The sequence below is a fragment of the Panthera leo genome, chromosome B2 (assembly GCF_018350215.1).
Source record: "Panthera leo isolate Ple1 chromosome B2, P.leo_Ple1_pat1.1, whole genome shotgun sequence".
Taxonomy (NCBI): Eukaryota; Metazoa; Chordata; class Mammalia; order Carnivora; family Felidae; genus Panthera; species Panthera leo.
In genome coordinates this window covers 66,264,385-66,280,360 of record NC_056683.1, presented here as the reverse complement: position 1 = coordinate 66,280,360, position 15,976 = coordinate 66,264,385, and the positions used below count along the sequence as shown (strand labels likewise).

Below are 15,976 nucleotides of genomic sequence, written 5' to 3'. Positions count from 1 at the left end.
ACTCATATTCCATTAAAAGCTTTCAACAATGTTTACACTTTCAGAATGACCATTATTTTCATAAATGTACAGATAATAAACACACATTTTCAAATTTAACTTGATTTATTTCTGTCAATTTACGTGAAAGTTTCCCTCCGTATCCTGGTCATGTATTTGTGTGTGTGTGTTTTGAGCTTTGACTTGTGTCTTATTTCAAGTTTCCATACATGGCTGACTATAAAATATATGCATATTTCATGATTCATCTGCTCAGTCATTAGACCAGATAGCACAGGGTTTGTCAACTAAGCTGAGTCCCTCCACCACCTGTGCTGCTTCTCCCTGTGGCTCACGGGGATGTTTTATAAGGAGCTACAAGGCCGAGAGAGTAATCGTCAGTACTCTCACCCCAAGGCAACAAGTGTACTCTCAGCAATTTTCTCAAACAAGAACCATGAGACTTCAAGGAAGTTCAAAACACCCTTCGTTAGAAGAAGGTCTATCTTCTCCTTAATGATACTCTCACTGCCCCAATTTGCATGTGGCTTTATTATATACTACATTTAAATACACTAAATATCGTTCTAAGATTAAAAACCTCTTGGTTTATTTAGCTTTAACCACAATATGTTTGCACTTAAACATTAGAAAGAACACAAAACTTGTTTAAAAATAACACTAAACAAAATATATATAAGCAAAGAACATGATAAATCTTTACCCCATGTTGGTGTCTAGCCAAATCCAAGTCTCTGGAAAATGCTTTCTGACACGTGGATCGCTAACCGAAGAAAAGTCATGGAAATCTACCAAGTATCCTTCATTTTCCTCCACAAACCTCTCGGCAAGTTCTACGCTGTCATCTAAAAATCAACATTGGCAACTGTTAGGAAAAAGTCCCTGTAGAGAATGATTATAAACTCAGTCCATGGAATTGCAGCACCTCTCAGCTGAATGGGACTTTAGAGCTCATCTTATCCAACCTTCTCGTTTTACAGATGAGACACCTGAGACCCACAGAAGTCAAGTGACTTACCCAAGGCCCTGTGGCCAGTTACGGCAATGCCAAAACTTAAAAAAAAAAAAAAAAAAAAAAAGTTTCCTGCCCATATGGCCAACACCTAAAAAACTACTTACAGTGCAGTTGCTAAAAAATAAGTTAAATCATTTTTAAAGTTACCTTCAATTTTTCTATTCTTTTTAGCTCCCTAGTGCCAGTTACCAATGGCTATCCCAGCCATAAGATGCCACAATCATCCTGTTTACTAACTTAAAAACAGCTATGTTGCCATACAAACTCTGGATTACCTACTTCTATTTTTTCAACTTTTCTATAAGTCTATAATTATTTCAAAATAAAATGTAAAAAAAAAATAGACTACAGTCAGTACGAGGGATACAAAGATGAATGCAGGGAGCTTCTTCACTCACAGTCTATTGGAGGAGACAAATAGAAAACTGTAGTAAACATGTTAAGAGTGACACAGACATATAAAAAATGCCTATTGTGCACAATAATGGCTGATTTTATCCAAAATCTGAATGATGAAAATAGTGTGGCTAGGGGAAAAAAATCCATTTTGCAGGGGTTTTGGGGTTTTTTTATTCTGTTTTCTTTAAGTCTCCAGTTAAAGAGTACCCCACATGGGAAAGGGACACAGGGCAGGTAAACTAAGTACAAAGGCATGTCCCAAATATGACAGTGAGTATTAGGCAAGAGGGGCGTAAAATGAGAAGAGAAAGAATGGCTAAATCCAGATATTAAATATCCAATCTCCCATGCTGAAGGACTTAGATTGATCCTTTAAGCAATTTTGACCTATTGAAGGTTTTAGAATAAATTAGAAACATGATCCAGCCCACAGCTCATGTTTTATAATGATAACTCTGGCATCAGTGTGAACAATGGCTTAGAGCTGGAGGAAATGGAAGGTGGGCAAAGCAGTTAAGTTAGGAAGTTATTACAATAGTCAACGAGACACTGACAAGGGCCTGAAGCAAGGAGAGGAGAGGAAGAATAGTCTCAAGAGATGATTCTGCCCTGCCTCTTGGGTGGATGACTTCTGTGTATGCCCATGGCATGCTGACTCCCCCCACCCCAGTCCTCAGCACACTCTTCTAATTATATATTGTTTTGCCCCACTAGACCAAGTTGAAATCTCATTGCCTCGTACATACTAGGCATGCAATTAATATCATCACTATCCATTAAATAATGAATGAACGAACTGGATCTGAGGAATAAAATAGTAGGTAATTGCAGACTTATAAGTGCTAAACATGTGTCATACAATTTAAATGTTTTTGAATTTAACATCATAATACCCCTGTAATACCAATAATATTATTAGCACTATATTTCAATTGGAGATTTGAGGTTTAGAAAGGTTAATTGACTTTCTCAGTGTCAAAACACCAGAACTTAAAAGCAGAAGTATTTGATGGCAATCCTTTTCTTAACTACCATGTTATTCCACATCTGACAGAGAGGAAGGAACTAAGGATGTGTTGTGGGTTTCTGATTTAGGCATCTAGGTAAATGATGATTTCATTAACATAGGTCTGAAATTATATCAATTCAAGGAATCACATATCAATAAAATTATATTAAGGAAAAGCAAGGTTGTAAAGGAAGAGAAGATCATAAACTTGGCTTGTGACATACTGAATTTAAGGTATTTGTGGGATGCAGAAACAGAGGGGTAAGATAAACAGTCAAGATGTTCCAAAGTTTGGGTTAATGAAGAAGATGCCAAGGAAGTAGGGAAGAATGCTACCAAACTGAATAATCATGGTGGTCCAGGCCAAGTACTGGAGGAAAGTGAAAGCAGAAGGAGCCAATAACCCAGAATAACCAGAAGTCAAGACCAAGGAAGATATCTGGTCTCTAGTAAGGACAAAGAAGGCATTCAATAGATTTAAGGGAGTGAGTGAATATCCAAGGTAGAAGGATAGGCATTTGAAATGTTAAAAGTAAAGCAGTGTTCCAGTGATAACGTGACCTTGAGTAACTACTGATGCCATAGTACTGACTGCAAGATACATTATGTACTGGGGCACCTGGGTGGCTTGGTGGGTTAAGCGTTTGACTTCGGCTCAGGTCACGATCTCACGGTCCGTGAGTTCGAGCCCCACATCGGGCTCTGTGCTGACAGCTCAGAGCCTGGAGCTTGTTTCGGATTCTGTGCCTCCCTCTCTCTCTGCTCCTCCCCTGTTCATGCTCTGTCTCTCTCTGTCTCAAAAATAAATAAACATTAAAAAAAAATTAAAAAAAAAAAAAAAGATACATTATGTACTTAGGAACCCTGATCCAGAAGAGAAGCAGAAAAATGAATGCCAGTCACTTAAGAAGGTTTCTAGGGACACAGTATGCTAGTAGGAGGATCAAATTTCTTCTGTTAAACAGTGGGGAAAAAAAGGTAGAAGAAAGTTCTTAGGAAATGTAAAGGATACAATAAGTATTACTAACAGAATGAGTATTACAGTGGAAATCAGGATTTGATAAGTAAGGATGAAAAAAGATGGGTAAAAGCAGATACCAACAAAGAGAGAATGGAAAAAGATTGCTTAGAAGGTGTCTAGGATGGATTGTTACATGAAGAAAGCTAACCATACCATATTATCTTTAATGCATAGAAATCATAATGATTTCATAAAATTTTTAATACTATACAATGATCTTTTTGCTTCAGGGCAGAGGCTCGGGTATCCTGTAGTGTCAAAAATCAGCCCAAAGCTGGAGAGCCTGGGGCTTAGTGTGGAGTAACTGAGAAGACCTGGCAGGAATAGGGAATCCGGGGATACAAATTGTAACAGCCTTACAAGATGATATTAGCATAATGTTACCTAAAGGAAAAGAGAACAACTCCTGGAGTTAACCATTCTCATTTCCACACTTCCTTCAGTCAAAACATTTCACTTCTTCCTAAGCACTCTTATTATTAGTTGGGTAGCAACTCTATTTAGCAACACAGGGAACTAGGTGTGACCCTGCTCAGGAAGAACTCAGACTGATGAGACATGCACGTGTGCAGGTGCATGCACTCACGCATGCTCACTGCATGTACCAGCATACTTATGGCATCTGGGTTATATTCTAGGTGAACATGCGTGTGTGTGTGTGCACACTGCATATACCAGCATACTTATGGCATCTGGGCTATATGCTAGGTGAACATCAAAATGCCAGAGAACAAAAATGTTTCAAAACTATGTTGTTCCTTTTATCTAATTCCAAAATAACAGCACAGTTTGCAATATAAATTGGAAGCATAGGATCTTCCAATATGCCCCAAAAAAATAACCATTTCAAAGAACTACAAGGGAGCAAATGGAAATCTAGACAGAAGCCCAGACAAATATTCCATGTCATGGCTCAAATGTACATTAAACTCCAAAGACTTTAGGAAAAGAGAACAGAAAATGAAATCACAATATCCATATCCATTAAACCAGAAATCATCCATACTTATAAGTAATTTTAAATACCTGAGATGAAAGACTTAAATACTTTGAAAGCACATTGCTAGGTTCTACTTACAAACACCATCAATGTAATCCTTCATAAGGTTTGCATCTGTCAATACCCAGAGGCCACATTCCTAAAAAGAATAATTTTAAAAATTTTTTTAAGTTTAAATGCTTTGTAAAATGTCACAGCAGTCTTCTATACTCTTAATTCACTCTTGTTCATTTGTTTTTATGCAGACATGAAAATTTTGAGTTTTTTTGACTCTATCTCATTTTTGAGAATTTAGGTACATACATGAGCATTCTCTCTCTCCCTCTCATACACAGATACAGATACACACACACACACACACACACACACACACACACACACACACTTTTTCCATTTGCTTTTAAAATTGGAAGGATGATTATCTTTCCATTTCAAATTATATTTATATAACACACTATACTTCAACAACACATTTAATAAAAGGTTAATCAGATAATTAATTCTGAAGGTGTTTGCAATAGTAAAAGATATTTATATCTTTCCAAATTATATAATAAGCTAAACATACCTGAAAAACTGCAAAAGAATTCATGAACATGCCTAAATAATACCCTGTGTTATAGAGCTCCAACTCATGGACCACCTAAGGAGAAGATAAAATATGTGGAATGAATTGATTTGTATCATACTGTTCTGCCCTCTGTAATATTTCTTGTATGTTACTTAGATAACACACAGCCCACATGCTTATCTAATTTGAAAGTGACACAAATGGAACAAAAATATTTGAATGCCTTATTCATGATTCAATCAGCTAAAATTACATTGATTCTTTTAACTTATTTTCACTCTGTTCACTAATCCAGAGTTCCTAAGAAATGTGGGCTTGAGGTTTGCTCAGGAGGAATTTAAATGTCAATTCCTAAACCAACACACAGGGGTCAGCATTGAAAACAACCCATACTTCTGGCAGAAATAAACGGGTTAAATTTGATGGTTAATATAAGTTCTGCAAATGTCACTTAACTACATTTTCTTAAATAACAAAAAGAGATAGTTTACAAAAAAGAAATGTAAATTATTAACAAACAGAAAAAATATTCAACCTCATTGATAAAGCACTGCAAATTATAACATCAATGAGATAGTTTTTTCTATATTGAGATATTTACATAATCACATTAGCAATGTTATTTTTTTAAGAGCAGCACTCATTACTAGCAAGAGAGAGTAAAATAGGCTAAAAGACTGAGTAAAGTTGGCAGCTCCCAAGAGATAAACACAGATTAGAATATGACCTAGCAATTCCATCCCAATGTATATGCTGAAAAGAACAGGCACTCAGATATACATGTATGGCCAATGTTCATTGTGGCATCAGTCACAATAACCAAAAGACAGAAACAACTTAAACGTCCATCAACAGAAGAATGGATAAGCAAAATGTGGTATATACATCAAATAGAATATTACTTAGCCATAAGAAGAAATGAAGTTCAGATACATGCTACAACATGGATGAACCTTGAAAACATTAAGCTAAGTGAAATAAGGCAGACACAGAAGGAAAAAATTTTATATGATTCCTCTTATATGAAATGTCTAGACAAGTAAGTTCATAAAGACAAGTAGATTAGAGGTGGCTGGGGCTGGGAATAGGGGGAAATGGAGAATTATCACTTAATGGCTACAGAGTCTGTCTGGGGTAACAAAAAAGTTTTAGAAACAGATAGTGATGATCGTTGTACAACATGAAAGTAATTAATGCCACTGAATTGTCTTTCAAAAATGGTTAAAATGGCAAATTTTATGTTACATACATTTCACCACAATAAAAAAAGTTAAGATATTATACAGTTTGGTAACTATTTCAACCTATCTCTCTTATTTACATTAGCGTTAACTAGACAAATTAAGACAAAGGCAGGAATACAAATCATGAAAGAGTCTAAGTGCAAATTTAAAAAACAACCACGTTTGGAGCCCCTCAGTGGCTCAGCTGACTGTCTGAATCTTGATTTCATCTCAGGTCATGATCTCGTGGTCTCGTAAGTTCAAGCCCCGCATCAGGCTCTGCACAGGCCGTACAGAGCCTGCTTGGGATTCTCTCTCCCCCTCTTTCTCTGTCCCTTCCCCACTCATGCTGTCTCTGTCTCTCTTAAAATAAATAAATAAAACTTTTTTAAAAATTTAAAAAAAAAAAACACATTTAAAATCAAACACCTGGAGCACCTGGGTGGCTCAGTCGGTTAGGTGACTGATTTCAGCTCAGGTCATGATCTCGCAGTTCGTGGGTTCAAGCCCTGCATCAGGCTCTGTACTGACAGCTCAGAGCCTGGAGCCTGCTTCGGATTCTGTATATCCCTCTCTGTCTGTCCCTTCCCCACTCACACTCTGCCTCTCTCTGTCTCTCAAAAATGAATAAACGTTAAAAAAAATTAAAATCAAACACCTGCATCCACTTTTTTTGCCACACTAACAACAACCGCAGCTACATCCATGGTAAGCAAACACGGTGCTAGAACAGGCACCGAGAAGAAAACAACAGAAGGAGAAAACAGAAAATTTCATAATATCTCAACAAGCTGGTAAATACAACCAGTATATAGTCCAACTGTAGACAATGGAGCCAGAGCCAGACATAATGGAGAGAAAAGATTTTAGTCCCAAGACTCAAACTCTGCTATAGGACACAAATACATGCAAGATCACCTTCCCCTGACACTCAGGCATGAATCAATGGAATTATCAAGAAGAAACACCTATCTCAAAAAGAAATCCTCGTTTTCTCACTGGCTCAACAAAAAGGCATTGCCAAGGCTGGAGCAAAGGCTGATGTCTGAAAATCATTTCTGGAATATCTAGCACACTTAAATTTTCCCAAAGTGTTCAAGAGTCTCTCGGCACCATGTATAAATTTAATAAGAACAAAAGAAACCAAAATGGTCTATTACCACAGGCTCCTGATGCCCTTCTCCAGAGCCAACTCTGGAGAAACAAGAAAAGCAAGTAGGAAACTTGGATGAGTGGTATGAGAAAAGCCTGAGAAGAGTAAAAGATAACTTTAACTGGTGTGTTGGGAGGAAGTGGGTGGCAGAAAGCTGCTAGAGGCAGTCTGGAGAAAAGATTTTTTAATTCTGCTCTTGCTTCTTTCCAGGAAGCAGCCTTGGGACAATCATTCCTTGCATTTTCACTGCCAAAATCAGCAGCTGCACCAGCAGCCTACACTGCCTGTATAAGGGTCAGGAAGATAATACCAGGTCAGCACCTCTGCTTTTCTGGTGGAGAAACTGAGGAAAACACGTGGACAGACCCATGGCCAAGCACTCACTCTTCCTCTGCACTCCAAACCCTAAAAGCTGGTGGATCATGACCCCAAAAAACTGCCTTTTCTTGGTGATGCTTTTCCCTAAGAGCTTAAAAGTGAAACATTGAATAAAAGCCAGCAGCACACAGGGAAGATCAAGAGTAGTTCTCTAGTCTCTGAAGCTTGACCCCTCCCCCTCTTTAAACTCACAAGACTTACACAGATTGGAATGGGGTGTTCAGCCTTCCCCAATGGACAATATCAGAACAGCTGCCAAATCAACTACATCCAAAGAGTATGACTTCCATAAAAGACATCCAAATGGACAACACATAACATATGATGGGAAATATTGAAAAGGCCAGTTCAAGATTTTAAAATAAACATGGCAGATAGACATAAGGAGATAAAAGAAAATATTAGCAATATAAAACAAGAACGATGGGGCGCCTGGGTGGCGCAGTCGGTTAAGCGTCCGACTTCAGCCAGGTCACGATCTCGCGGTCCGTGAGTTCGAGCCCCGCGTCAGGCTCTGGGCTGATGGCTCAGAGCCTGGAGCCTGTTTCCGATTCTGTGTCTCCCTCTCTCTCTGCCCCTCCCCCGTTCATGCTCTGTCTCTCTCTGTCCCAAAAATAAAAAAAAAAAAAAAAAAAAAAAAACGTTGAAAAAAAGAAAAAAACAAGAACGAAAGATAAGAACCCAATGAAAATAATATACATTAAAAATATAATAGCTGACATAAAGAACCCAATATAAGAAATCAAAGGAGGATAGATACAACTGATAGATGATCAGGGAGCAGAGTCAACTGTGGAGCTCTCTCAAAGGAAAAAAGGAAAGTCAAAAAGATAGTGAACATAAAACAAAAAGCTAAGAGATATGGAGAATGGAAGTAGACATGCCAATCACTGAATAACAAGAGTCTCAGAAGAAGAGAAATGGAGAATGAAGAAACAAATGAAGAAATAACAGATGTAAATTTCCAGAATTAAAAAATGAAGGAAGAGCATAGACTGCAAGGGCAATCAATAATGACACTGAATTACAATCCTGTACAATCACAACATGGTCTGGGCAGGATTGGAGAAGAAGGTGGTAACAAGTGAAAGACAAAAGGGATGTGCAAGAAAATGAGAGCATACTGGGGCACCTGGGTGGCTCAGTTGGTTAGGCATCCGACTTCAGCTCAGGTCATGATCTCACCATTCCCAATTCGAGCCCTGCATCAGGCTCTCTGCTAACACCTCAGAGCCTGGAGTCTGCTTCGGATTCAGTGTCTCCCTCTCTCTGCCCCTCCCCCACTCACACCTCTGTCTGTCTCTCTCTCTTTCTCTCTCAAAAATAAATAAACATTTTAAAAAATTTAAAAAATAAAATAAAATGAGAGCATGCGAAAAAATGCTCGTCTTGTCTGGTGAAGATAGAATTTTGATAGTCTTAAGAAATCAGCAAGAATAAATAGTAGTATGGTTCATGAGTTAAGGGCCTCTGTCATAGGAACAAAAACAGAATGTATAACTTACAAACCAGAAGAATAAAATTTGATCTAACCCCTGGAAAAAATAAAAATAAAAAGAGGGAAGAAAAGTAATTACATTTAAAAATATGAAATAAAGTAGAAATAATTCCTAATTAAGACAAGAATTACCATACTTGTAAATGTGTTAAATAAGCTTATTAAAAGATATGGACTACCAGACATTAAAAACAAAAACAAAATATAATATAATAACATGCTACCTACAAGATAAACTTAAAGGAAAACTTATAAAAGCTTGAAAATAAAAAGGTAGAAAAATATGCCAGCAAGTTTGAACCAAAAGAAAGCTGGGATAACAATCTTTTGTTTTTTTAATGTTTATATTTTTAGAGAGAGGCAGAGAGAGAGAGACAGAGTGCAAGCAGAGAGAGAAGGAGACACAGAATCCAAAGCAGGCTCCAGGCTCCAAGCTGTCAGCACGGAGCCTGATGTGGGTCTCGAACTCTTGAACTGTGAGATTATGACCTGAGCCGAAGTTGGACGCTTAAATGAGCCACCAAGGCGCCCCATGGGATAGCAATCTTATATATGACAAAATTTTATGTAAATATATTAAAAGATAGACAAAGAAACAAAGACAGAAATAGAGCACAAGCACTAGATAGAGGTGTGTGTGTATGTGTGTGTGCATGTGTGTGTGTGTGTGTGTGTGTGTACATACACAGGGAAACAAAAATGAAATAATATACTTAAGATATTTAGAAATCTATAAAATGAGAGATATTACTAAATTCAGTTAAATCAAATCCAAAATGCTATAGACTTTTTAGAATAACATGAGTTTTTTAATATTAAGAGAAAAAAATGACCAATTTGTTTTAAATGAATCTTTTTTAAAAGGGATTGATGGGAATGCAAGCTGGTGCAGCCACTCTGGAAAACAATATGGAGGTTCCTCAAAAAACTAAAAATAGAAGTACCCTATGACTCAGCAATTGCACTACTAGGCATTTATCCAAGGGATACAGGTGTGCTGTTTCGAAGGGACACATGCACCCCCCCATGTTTATAGCAGCACTATCAACAACAGCCAAAGTATGGAAAGAGCCCAAATGTCCATTGATGGATGAATGGAAAAAGAAGATGTGGTATATATATATATATATATATATATATATATATATATATATACACATACAATGGAGTATTACTCGGCAATCAAAAAGAATGAAATCTTGCCATTTGCAACTACATGGATGGAACTGGAGGGTATTATGCTAAGTGAAATTAGTCAGTCAGAGAAAGACAAAAATCATATGACTTCACTCATATGAGGACTTTAAGAGACAAAACAGATGAACATAAGGGAAGGGAAACAAAAATAATATAAAAACAGGGAGGGGACAAAACAGAAGAGACTCATAAATATGGAGAACAAACTGAGGGTTACTGGAGGGAGGGGGGATGGGCTAAATGGGTAAGGGGCACTAAAGAATCTACTCCTGAAATCATTGTTGCATTATATGCTAACTAATTTGGATGTAAATTTAAAAAAATAAAAAATAAAACAAGTCAAAATAAATAAATGCATAAATAATTTAAAAAATAAATAAAGGGATTGAGAAAAATTACCTTTATAAGCTGAAAAAATATATAATTTTTCTCAAGATGACCAAATTAGCCTAAACATTTATATCTTTTTTTCCCATGTGTTGTTAATTACTATACTTAATCAATTAATTGACATAGGTTATACAATCTAGATTTCAACTAGCAATGGCTAGGGTATATCCAGGATATATACAAGAATACATCAAGAACTTACATATAAAAATGAACAACAATGAACTTACAAAGCAAAATTGATTAATGAATAGAGGATTAGTTTATGTAACTAATGTAACTAGAGGTTTATATATTTCTTGGTTTATAAGTGTTCTGCAAATTAACAGGATTTCACTCCTTCAATATACCACAAATAGTTAATTCAATGAGGCAGTAATTATATATAACCATTATGTATAACCAAAATAGAAAGTACTTCAAAATTATCGAAAGCTCTCTTCTCCAGGGTCATCCAGAATTGTACAAGTCAATTTCCTAGTACTTTCTCGAGAGTCTTAAATTCAAATACAGTACGAAAATGAGGGAAAACTCTAGATGGCATCTCTCATGTAAGACAGCAAAGACACTTCACCACATAAGCCTCTTCCCAACACAACAACCAGAATGCAAATCCTTTTTATTTGGAAGCTTTACTCATTACTGACTTACACTTGAAGAGGAACCAATAAAATTTCCCTTAGATATTTGAAGTAATGCAATAAAGTTTCTTTTTTGCTCTTTTAGCATGTATTTTTATAATGAAAAAATAGCTATACTCACATTTTCCATTGTAATATCATTAGAGGCATTCATCAGATTCACGCTTTTGTCAACAGCCACAACCCCAACTATCGAGTCTGGCTGTGTCACAGAGATCCTAAGAGAGACTTTCTCAGATGGTGCAGCATGAGTTTTACTCCAAAACAGCTTTATCTAAGAAAGAGAGAAAACAGGATTGAGTTATGTGACTTTTTTAAAGCATTACTTACATGTCTCACCAACAGCAGTTCAAAGGACTCAAAATCTAGCAGAGATTCTCCATTTGCCTTGACTCAGGGATCATTCTAAAACCATACATAAGCCTTCTCTGGGGGAAGGAATTTAAAAACAAAAAAAAAAAAAAACTTTACTCACAGTATTTGCAAGTAATAGAACTTCCCACAGTGGCATAAATCTGAATTTTCCTTCACTTCTCTATCTTTCCTCTTCCCTTTCTCCCATACCCCTCATCCCCCAGCCAATACTAAAAAGAAGACAGCAGTGCCTGGCACACCTGGGGAGGGTCAGTATCCTGGAGGAGGAACAGGAAAGAGCAAAGAAACTGGAGATGCCCACGTGCTGGTAACCTGAACTTAGAAGTGAGCCCAGGGAGAGGCCCCTTGGGGACTCACAGAACTCCTGTTGGGGACAAGGAGATGTCTTTCCAACTGAAGAGGTGATCAGACCAAACACTAGTTAGGCCCAATGCTCTGTGTCCCCATGGCTGCCTGAACTTCCTCTGTTCATTACATTCATCAAAGATGGCCCTAACTCATACTTCTTAATGAGCCTCAATCATCTCATCACAGCAAAACGGAATGGCTTTGTCATGAGGCCCCTTCATACTAAGAAGGCTCATCTTGTCTAGCTCTATTTCAACATTCTACTTCTGCAGTGACTGTACTACCTGACCAAAACTGCCTTACTGTTCCCCTCGACTTGACTGAACAGGCTTCTTCCTGACCATAAGCCCCTGATTCTCCCTTTACTTACAGCATTTACTTTAGAAAACTTGAAATTGTAAATTCTTTCTCTGTCCCTTTGAAATGTAAGGCTTCTCCCAGCCTCTTGCCACTTTTACAACCCAGGAATGTCTCTCCCAAGGACTTGGGAGCCAATCCTTTGAAATGTAATCACCAAAAAAGAATCACTGATTGATCTCCCAAGGCTCTGTGGGAGGATAAGACCCTAACTTATACATTGACAGTTAGCAAACACAGATGGCCTAATCACATTGACCAATCTCTTCTCAGTGTCCTCCAGTACCTTTCCACAAGCTCATTCACTGCTTAAAACTCTCCTGCCTTTCGGAGCAACTGGGTGGCTCAGTCATTTAAGTGTATGACTTCAGGTCATGATCTCACAATTCGTGGGCTTGAGCTCTGCATTGGGCTCCACGCTGACAGTGTGGAACCTGCTTGGGATTCTCTCTCTCTCTCTGTCCCTCCCCCACTTATGCTTTCAATCAATCAATCAATCAATCAATCAATAACCTCTCCTGCCTTTTGTTTTAATGAAGTTGAATTCAATCTCTCTCCCCTATTGCAACAGTCTTGAATAAAGACTTGCCTGTTTAACTTGTCCAGTGAAATTTTTTATACATATACCCTTTATACCACTGTATCTAGTTTACTTTTAGTTTAAGTTTCCCCCACGTATACCCAAAATGAAGGGGAGCAACATGTTCCAGCCTTGTACTTCTCACTCTTGACTCTGCGCCTCAGAGACCCTATGGCTTCCATGTACACTTACGAGTGGATGATTTCTAACCCTCCATCTCTTGTGCTTTCCACATCCCATCCAGTTCAGTCATTACCAAACATCCAAAAGACTCGTTAATTTTCCCTTGCTTAAATATATTCTATTTTCAAATTTGTAGTTTCTTTGTGAGTAATGGAATAAACATATAAAAAGTAGAGAAAGAGGGGCGCCTGGCTGGCTCAGTCAGTAGAACATGTGACTTTTGATCTCAGGGTTATATGTTTGAGCCCCACATTGGGTGTAGAGATTACTTAAAAATAAAAGTAGAGGGGCGCCTGGGTGGCTCAGTCGGTTAAGCATCCGACTTCGGCTCAGGTCATGATCTCACGGTCCGTGAGTTCAAGCCCCGCATCGGGCTCTGTGCTGACAGCTCAGAGCCTGGAGCCTGCTTCAGATTCTGTGTCTCCCTCTCTCTCTGACCCTCCCCCGTTCATGCTCTGTCTCTCCCTGCCTCAAAAATAAATAAAACGTTAAAAATAAAAGTAGAGAAAGATATATCTTTGCAAATATAGCTGAAATTATATTTATCTTTCATATCTAAGAAATTTCTTGGAATTATGCTATTTATATACTCTGCTTCCTCAAAGCCAACAACCTCTTACACTAAACTTTTTTAAAACTTGGTCTCACTTTCAAAGATATATGCCTTAAGTCCAACTCCTACTTTAGAATTCATCTTTGTTATGGGATTAATGGAATCACTACAAGTCAAAATTTGCTCTCTAACAATAACAGAGCATACCATTATCTTTGAAAAAACTTTTCATAAAGTGAAAAATAGAAGTCTGTATTCTATTTTGACAAAATTAATTAACAACTGTCAACATAAGACATGTATGACTACTACAACCTCTCAGAAGTTTAACAAACTAAGCAAACAGAAATGCTATCAAAGAATCGTACTTGGCAAATCAATACTTTTAAACAATGATTATTTTGCCTAAAAAAACCTGAGAAGGCAGCAGCTCTCAGAACAATGGCTCATTTTATTATGCACTAGATGATTCAATTCCATCATGCACTCTTTCAGCCAGGTTACTTCTCAAAGTTGAGGTTCAAGGGGGCATCCCACACAAGCCATACACCTTAAGCTACAAAAATCCCTGGTGCTTTTGGAGACCAAACTCCACACAGATCTCCACATGCAAGGTAGCCAAGCGTCCTGTAAATCTGTCCCGGGTTAGATTCCAGGCCCATGAAACGGATAAACCAAATCTGGGCTCTGCTTCCACATATCACTGCTGACGGCCTCGTTCCCTACACGTGCTTCATTTCACTCCCACGCCAGTATCAGCACCACACAAATTCTGTATTACTGCTGGAACTGCATGCCAGAACAATATGGACCCCGCCATTTGAGAAATCCTGAAATAACTTCAAGAAATTGAGTTCAAGTCTTAAAGCCAAGAATCATAACTTACAAATAAGACCCACACTGCCCAATAACTCCACATGTGAAAATCTGTATGTGGCAATAATACTGAAGGGATTTAACCATAGTTCTAGAAGTATAAATTTCTAACCAATGTTATTTAATGATACTTTTCTAAAGAAATATTGCATTTCTCAGACTTCACCAGTATGAAGTTTTCTTCTCACATCATTACCTTAAATCTTACCTTATTTTTAAAAACAAGCTGAACAGGAATTTTTAGAACATCATTTATAATTTCTCCATCATCTTCAATATAATACACAATAATACAGGCTTTTGGAGCCCAAGAATTTTCTGGTGTTAAAGAGAAGGCTGTTGAATTTTGCTTGCCTACAGCCACCAACTGTCCCCTGGATATTACCTGAAAAGAGTAGCAGAAGAGTTTCATTTTATGCCAAAGCTAATGAGACTCTCAACTGCAGCTATATTTAACACAATTTTAACCATACACACAAACTGTTGACTTAAACCAACTTCAAAGCATTTTTCAGTGCAAGGAAACCTCCCTGACCAACAGAGAGAATATAAGCCAGGAAACAGAAAAGGATAAGATAAAGAAATAACTGACTGAGACATCAGTAGCTTCACAGTTAATTTATTTTTGAGTAGAGAATATAGAGCACCACTGGGGAGAGCTGAATTAGAAAGATTCAAATCTATGGGTAGCAATTTTTATTTTTTTGTTTTTCTCATACTTTATAATTTTCTACGATGAACTTATGTGGATTATCTCATAGAAACTTAAATTTTAAACATAATGCAAGATTTAATCACCCATCTTAAATTGGAAATGCAAATATAGGTGAAAAGAGAAAAAAGGAATTTGATTGCAATATAAAAAGGGCAGGCTAAAGGGTATGAGACTGAATTTTAAAAATTAGTGAGTTTAGTCTAGGGGCGTCAGGGTGGCTCAGTCAGTTAAGTGTCTGATTCTTGGTTTCGGCTCTGGTCATGACCTCGTGATCTTTGAGTTCGAGCCCCCTGTTGGGCTCCACGCTGATGGCGCAGAGCCTGCTTGGGGTTCTCTGTCTCTCCCTCTCTCTCTGCCTCTCCCCTGCTCACACACACTCTCTCTCTCTTTCTCTTTCTCTCTCTCTCAAAATAAAGAAATAAACTTTAAAAAATAAACATAAAAATTAGTGAGTTTCGTATACACATAAGGGAGACATAAGGTAGCTCATTTGA

At 37.5% G+C, this 15,976-nt stretch overlaps 1 protein-coding gene across 4 annotated transcripts in view; it reads right to left on the bottom strand.

The window, feature by feature from the left end:
* The window catches only part of CD109 (CD109 molecule), a 176,008-nt gene that overhangs the window by 47,748 nt on the left and 112,284 nt on the right, over positions 1-15,976 (bottom strand). For all 4 annotated transcript variants that reach the window (XM_042939173.1, XM_042939171.1, XM_042939172.1 and 1 more), the window contains 5 exons: positions 14,976-15,152; positions 11,617-11,769; positions 5,013-5,087; positions 4,523-4,583; positions 704-845 (listed from right to left, as the gene is read on the bottom strand). In XM_042939173.1, the coding sequence (XP_042795107.1) occupies positions 704-845; positions 4,523-4,583; positions 5,013-5,087; positions 11,617-11,769; positions 14,976-15,152 (608 nt within the window). The remainder of the gene's footprint in view (positions 1-703; positions 846-4,522; positions 4,584-5,012; positions 5,088-11,616; positions 11,770-14,975; positions 15,153-15,976) is intronic.